This window comes from Lactuca sativa, chromosome 6 (genome assembly GCF_002870075.4).
Source record: "Lactuca sativa cultivar Salinas chromosome 6, Lsat_Salinas_v11, whole genome shotgun sequence".
Taxonomy (NCBI): domain Eukaryota; kingdom Viridiplantae; phylum Streptophyta; class Magnoliopsida; order Asterales; family Asteraceae; genus Lactuca; species Lactuca sativa.
In genome coordinates, this window is record NC_056628.2 from 97218773 (window position 1) to 97226334 (window position 7562).

Here is a 7562-nt window from a genome sequence, read left to right on the forward strand (position 1 = left end):
TACAACTTCAAACTACATTGCTTAATTAAGCTAGAATAAAAAAAAACATTACATTAACTTAAATTTCCTAAATTAAAAAAAATAATAAAAAAACTAATCTTCGTTCATGTTGAGTTGGTATAAATGATCTGCGGCATCTTCTCGAAGATTGAAACACGTTTCGTTGTTATGAATTTCAACAACTTGTGATAAATATTCATCCGTTTTGGGTACGAACTCTTCAAGCGGGATGACAACGTCGTCCGGATCGTACGTGCAAATCGCTCGATCTTAATCTTCAATGATCATATTATGCATAATAATAGATGCTAGGACTATTCATTTAATTCTATCGTTATCCCAAAGTCGTGTAGCGTATTTGACTACATGCCACATCTGCTTGAAGACTCCAAATGCCCTCTCGATATCCTTCATCGCTGATTCCTGTCTCTTTGTGAATAACTTTGTCTTTTCACTTTGAGGAACCAAATATACCTTCATAAGAGTAGAATAATCAGGGTATATCTCATCACAAAGGTAGTAACCGTATTTGTATGAATGTCCTTTCACCATGAACATCATATCATATGCTTTGTCAGTCCAAATATCGTTATAACGTGGAGACTGACCAAGAAAGTTAATGTCGTTGTTAGACCCCACGACTCCAAAAAAAGAATGTCATATCCATACATCCTGAGATGCAACAACTTCTAGTATTATACTTGGTTCATCTATATCTCATCGACTGAATTGACCACGCCATGCATTTGGACATTTTTCCCAAGCCACATGCATACAATCTAGACTGCCAAGCATACCCAGAAATCTATGTCTCTCTCTTCATGAGCCGAATATAATTTCTTAATATCACATGGAGTTGGTTTATGCAAATATTCTTGATGAAAAACCTTATACACACATGCACAAAACCAATTTACACAATCAATTGCGATCCTCTCGGATATTTTGAAGTATCCGTCAGATGCATCAAATGATATAGCGTATCCCATATACCTAAGCGCAGCGCACACTTTTGTATACTACTAAAACCTATTTCTCCTCTAGCATCGGGTTTTTGTTTGAAAAAATCATAACGGACTTCTAAAGCATTACTAATACGTAAAAATATCGCCTTATTTAGTCGGAAACAACGTTCAAATGCGTCATCATTGTAAAGAAAATTATCGGCCAAGTAATCACATACCAATAAGTCGTGTGTGGCTTGACTGTCACGATTGACGACCGCCCTTGTACGAGCAACATTCGAATTTTCTTCATCGTGAATGTGTTGCACAACATTGAAGAAGGCCGAGATGAATTCTACATCATCATCTTAGTCAAACTTTTTTAACACTTTCAAATCCTCTGTGTGTTTTTTGGTTTAGAATGAGAGTAAAATGTGATGAAATATAAGGATTTTATTAGACTTATATAGGTATTGAGTTTTTTTTTTTAAAAAAAAAGTTAAACATAACAAATTGACCGTTCAACGGTCAAAAGAAAGGAAATTGATTTGATTGGGTGTTTCATTTCGTCATTGGGAACACGGACTATAACGACCACAATCAACCACGACCCGCCGGGATGGTGTGCACTGGTCATGGTCCACCTCAACCACAAGCACCCTCGTTGCACGTATACCGGAAAGCCTTATATATAAGTGTTTCTTAGATGCTTTCATCTTTTCATACAAGATACCATGATTCATACTTGTAACGAAAGGAAGATAACCATAGTTATAATTTATTCATACAAATAAAACGCCTGATTTTCTTCAAGATTTCTTGGAGAAAATCCCGTTTTACAAAGATCAAAATGGGTATTTTACAAGTAACTGATTTCTGATTTATTTATCGTATGATCTGATTACACATACATATGTTTTTAAAATGGAGCATGTCCCTTTGGGTTACAGAAAGTCATCATTTGTTTCAATCTAGAAGAGAAACGTAATCTCTCTCCTGCAGGTGCACACCAACTTCAATCAAGAGAATCTTGACTTGATCGTTTTTTAATTTTTTTTGTTGGAATCAATACAAGTCAACTACAATTTCTGGTAATTTGACCAACCTATTAATATTATATGCAAATTTGACAATGAATGAATTCACACCAATGAAAATCTGATCAGAAGACATAAGTTAAAAGTATTTTGTAATCATATCATATAAACGTCGAGTAACACAAACTACCCCCAAAAAACACAAGAGGAACATTATTATGTACAATCTCATAAAATTAAGTAAACCACAAAGTGATCAAAAACCAAGAAAATAAGAATCATAATCATTTTAGTTAATAGAAACCTAGCAATAAGTTTCCATCCATTCACAAGAATTGATCATCTTTCAAACAAGGATCATCGTACACCGTACAAACAAGGTTTCCAACTCTTTCATTTGATTCGATTAGCATCAACACAACTTCTCTCATAGAAGGTCTATCAAATGGTGACATATTTGTGCACATTATTGCTACTTTCAAGATAGAAAGCATGTGATTTGATGTACGTGCATCGCCTTCAAGATCCAAACGACTATCAAGAATCCCAACACCCAATGAATGCTTTCGGATGTAACTTCTTACCCATGTAACAAGATCTCCTCCTTGATCTAGTGGTTGCACTGGGGCTCTTCCTGTTACTAGCTCTAAGAGAACTACCCCATAACTGTATATATCGCATTTCTCTGTCACCTTCATCGTATATGCATATTCTGCCAAAAAAAATGAATAATAATAATAATACTGTTAGATATGTAGAGTCCTAGATTTTTCTCTCGAGAACAACCCTTAAGACTTAAGAGAGTGTATACGAGACCAAAACTAAAAGCATCCACCATGGTTAACCTCTTCTTAAGTGTTTATGTTTTGGCATGTCAGATTTCCACTAATTTTATTTAACAAAAACCTACTTTCATAAAGACATAAACCTTTTTCAATGTTTTTTTTCTTTCTAAAATTAACTAATTTATCATAATTTTTGTGAATTGTTTTATAAAGCTCACTCAACTATTTTATCATTTTTTTAGCGCCATCCATACTTATCAAAAGAAATATAACTTGATAGTAACATTTGCTTAAATAAATATATTAAAATATAGGAAATTAATGTAACAAATTTTTTGAAAACATAAAAAATGCTAAAATTATTTATAACCATTATGAATCTAATATTTGAGATTATAGGTTAAAATGAAATAAACTAATTAGTTAAAAATAAATTGAACAAAGGTAGCTAATTTTACAATACCCACAATGGTGGATAAGGATACAAAAAAACATACCTCTCTATAATAGTAATAAAAACACTTTAATATGTAATTAGGTAAATACAATTTAATTAACATTTGAAAAAACTTCATGTATAAATAAATCTAAGCAAACTTTGTAACAAAATAAATGCAAACAAGAAGTAAGAGTTTACCCGGAGCGATATAACCATAAGAACCAGCAACCGCTGACATGGACTTAGACTGAGGCATGTCAATGACTTTAGCCAATCCAAAATCACCAACATGAGCTTCCGCATTCTCATCAAGTAAAATATTATTCGACTTAATATCGCGATGAATAATCCTCGGTTTACAATCATGGTGTAAATACGCCAAACCTTGAGCTGCCCCAAGAGCAATTGTAAACCGAGTTGGCCAATTCAAACTACAAGACAAACCATTATGAAGCAATTCCCCCAAACTACCCCTTGCCATATACTCATAAAGCAACAAATTAGACCCTTGGTAGTGGCAATACCCGTAAAGTTTCACAATGTTTCGATGTCTAATCTTTCCAAGTGTCAAGATTTCCGCTTGAAAACTGTTCTCCATGTTCCCACTTTCTCTATTTGAAGCAAGCTTTTTCACTGCAACTGTTCTTCCCGATTGCATAACCGCTTTATAAACTGTCCCAACTGCCCCTCTTCCGATTACATAACTGTCGTGGAAGTTTCTTGTGGCCTCCACCAAATCTTGAAACTTGAAACCGTCTTTTGGCGGGAAATATATGTCCGATGAAACGGGAGATGATCCTTCGGTATCGTTTTCCAAAGAGGTGATGTTTTGTGTTGCGGTTTTTTTCATGAAATATAAGATGACTATGATGAGAATGAGAGATACCCCGCCGACAACCGCCGCGATTATTGTGATGATTTTGCCCCTGGGAGTTTCGATGCTTCGGAAAGAAGGCGGAGATGGGAGGGAACCGGTGGTTCCGCCACAGCTCGGTAAAGGGCCGCCACAGAGGCCATTGTTTCCGGTGAAGCTACTGAGTGCCATGTTTTGAAATAATGGTATGGAAGGTAATGGGCCGTTGAGATTATTGTAGGAAAAGTTACACGTCATTAGGCTTGAAAGATTTGCAAAGGTGGCTGGGATTTCGCCGGAAAATTGATTGTTGTTGAGGAGAAGGTTTTCGAGTAATATGAGGTTTCCAAGCTGAGGAGGGATCTCGCCGGAGAGATTATTGTGGCTGAGATTTAGAGCGATTTGTAAGCTTGTAAGTGATCCGAGCTCTGGGGGGATTTCGCCGGAGATGGAATTGCCACCCATCTGCAATTCAGTTAAGCGAGAGAGGTTACCAATGGCAGGAGGGATGTTGCCGGAAAGTTTGTTTTCTGAGATCATCAGAAGCTCTAACTGAAAAAGGCCGCCGATCTCCGGCGGGATTTGGTTGGAAAATCTGTTCCGGCTGAGATCAAGGCGTTGAAGCGTTTTGCAATTGAGAATCCCGAGAGGTATTCTTCCGGTGATTAAATTTGATGAGATATTAAACGTCACCAAATGGGTTAATTTCTGAATCTCGTTAGGTAATTCCGATGAGAAATAGTTCCCGGAAAGATCAAGTCGTTGTAGCTTTTTACAATTCCCGATTCCATTGGGAATCGGACCACTGAACCTGTTTTGCCCCAATTCGATTGCAGATATGTTAACTAAATTGCACACCGATGAAGGAAAGCTTCCGGTTATCTTGTTATCACTGAGACGAAGCTGAACAAGCGATTTGCATTTAATAATTCCATCTGGGATATTTCCATAAAGATTATTCGATTCAAGATTCAGTAACATCAGGTTACCCTTCCGACAGGTATACGGCGGGATTGTTCCGGTTAACATATTGTCGGAAAAATCAACCACCCAAAGTCGGTTGTAAAGCCCAAATCTTTGTGGAATTGTTCCGTTTAACGAATTGCTAAAAAGCTGCAACTGATACATTTTGGGAAGATACTGAAAACCCACCGGAATTGGACCTGTGAGCGAGTTTATCGAAAGATCAAGCTTTGAAAGGTTCTTTAAGTTACTGAGTTGACTCGGTATGACGCCATGCAGCTGGTTTTCGAACAAGTAAAGCAAAGTAAGCCCTTTTATTTGACTTAATTCCGTCGGGATTTCTCCGGTTAAATGGTTTTCTGAGAAATCGATCTCGATGGCTAAAGAAAGATTCCCGATTTCTTTCGGGATTGTTCCGTTTAATCCGTTTCTGTATAAATATAACTTCTTTAAGTACTTAAGTTTCCCGATTTCTTTCGGGATTTCACCAACGAGATTATTTTGATACAAAGCAAGCGTCTCAAGCCACGAACAGTTTCCGAGCTCCTTCGGGATTATTCCGGTTAACTGATTATTCCAGAGAATTAGATCGGTCAGCTTTGTTAACTGCCCGAATTCCTTCGGGATATTTCCGTCAAAACTATTTTGAGCAACACCGAAATACTGTAAGCTTTCACAACCACCGATCTCCATGGGTATACTTCCGGTCATCTCATTCTGCCCGGCTCTAAAAGTGGTCAAGTTCTTGAGGTTTCCGATGGAATTCGGAAGTGACCCTTCAAGATTGTTGGTGTAGGCCACGAATTCGACCAAAGAAGAAAGCTGACCGAATGTTTCTGGGATTGAACCGGAAATCTGGTTATTGCATATATTCAAATGACTCAAATGAGTTAGATTTCCTATCTCATTTGGTATGACTCCATCTAACTGATTACCATTCAAGAACAGCATCTCTAAATTCGTTAAACTCCCAATTTCTTTAGGAATTTTGCCAACGAAATTGTTATTAGAAAGATCAAGATAAATTAACGAACTCAAACCACCGATACTTGCGGTTATTGTTCCTGAAAGATTCATTGAATGCAAATCGAGAGACCAAATCACAGGAGTGTAATCATATGTGCAATTCACACCAATCCATCCACAAGCGGTGTCATCTTTTGCATTCCAGTTCTTGAGGTACCCTAATTCATCAGTGATATTTTTCTTCAACGCTAGAAGGAACTTCCCATCTGAATTTAACCCCTTGCAAGGTAAAAGAACAGAAATAGCAACTAAAAGCGACAACCCAAAAACCATGGACATTGTGGGTACCTTCCAAGTGATTAGATTTGTAGTCAATGATTTTCAGTCTGCACAGCGTTTAAAATGTATAAGAACAAAGAAAATCGGGGAAAGTTTTGTCCTTTTACACGAATCAAACAAATCAAGAAAATTTAAAGATTTAATTAAGTAGCCCAGAAAAGGGGCATAAATTTGTCATTTTCGATTGATCAATCATGTGAATAGTCCAAGTATGATTCTAAAAAGTTTAAAGATAAAATAAATCCAAATGGGTATTTCAAAATCAGCTCAGAAAGAACAAAAAGAGGCTAATAAAGTCGAATTGACTTCAGGAACAAAACATTCAAAAAATGAAAAGGATATGAAGGATCTGCGTACCTTTAGGGCTATTTAACTCAGAGCAATCAAAGTCTTCCCAAAGAATCTGAAGGACTTCATGTAATTCCTTGTGATGATTCCAGAAAGAAGATTTGGCATGTATATCGATTGAAGTAGATGCGTGTGAGTTTGCACTCTTCTATTTTTCCCAAGAATGGTGGGATCTTCCAATCTAAAAAGTCCATTTCAGAAGTAAAGGAGAAAGATCCATGAAGCTTTTCTTCTTGGTAAAAGAACAAGCGCTTTTGAACGCGGAAAGAAATGGAATCAAATGCAATGAATCAAAAGCCTTTTTGATTAGAGTGAGAAAAGGGATTAAATATTAATTGATTTGGGGGCAATCAAAGATTAGTAAGGAAGCGAAACAGCACACAGCCACGTCTGTTGACAGTTGAAATTATGAAGCTGAAATTTTGGGTTTTCAATAATCTTTCTAAGTTTTCAAGATAAATACTATGGGTTAAGAACTCTTGAATTGAAGCTACAATGGCCGACAAGCATGCAATGAATCACTTCTCTTTAAAAGTTCCTCCTTTTTCACAGAGGTGGGCAAGAAACACTCAAAATTCTTTTTCGACCAAACAGATGTACATTAATAATTTGCACCTCAAAAATAAAGATGCCTCTCCTTGTTTATATAATAAACTTCTGGTACTTCTTTAACAAAATATGATAACAACTCTAATCGTAGTACAAAAATGGGATAATGACTTGAAAGGGTAACAAACTTTTGACTTTTGTCACATTTAGTCACTAAACTTTTTTTCGTTATCTATTTGCCATTGAACTATTGAAACTGTTCATATTTTACCCTTATGACCGGCTATTGCCGGTCATAAGGGTAAAATATGAACAGTTTCAATAGTTTAGTGGCAAATA

At 36.4% G+C, this 7562-nt stretch overlaps 2 protein-coding genes across 2 annotated transcripts; both read right to left on the reverse strand.

The window, feature by feature from the left end:
- Positions 1-318: 318 nt before the first annotated feature.
- LOC111879641 (uncharacterized) lies at positions 319-989 on the reverse strand. The gene is made up of 2 exons (XM_023876104.1): positions 798-989; positions 319-603 (listed from the first exon to the last, which is right to left on the reverse strand). Exons 1-2 carry the CDS (start codon positions 987-989, stop codon positions 319-321), a joined length of 477 nt encoding a protein of 158 aa, XP_023731872.1.
- Positions 990-2116: 1127 nt separating this feature from the next.
- On the reverse strand, positions 2117-7299 carry LOC111879564 (probable leucine-rich repeat receptor-like protein kinase At2g33170). Its single transcript, XM_023876034.3, has 3 exons — positions 6684-7299; positions 3404-6373; positions 2117-2693 (listed from the first exon to the last, which is right to left on the reverse strand). Exons 2-3 carry the CDS (start codon positions 6324-6326, stop codon positions 2308-2310), a joined length of 3309 nt encoding a protein of 1102 aa, XP_023731802.1. The 5' UTR covers positions 6327-6373; positions 6684-7299; the 3' UTR covers positions 2117-2307.
- Positions 7300-7562: the final 263 nt, after the last annotated feature.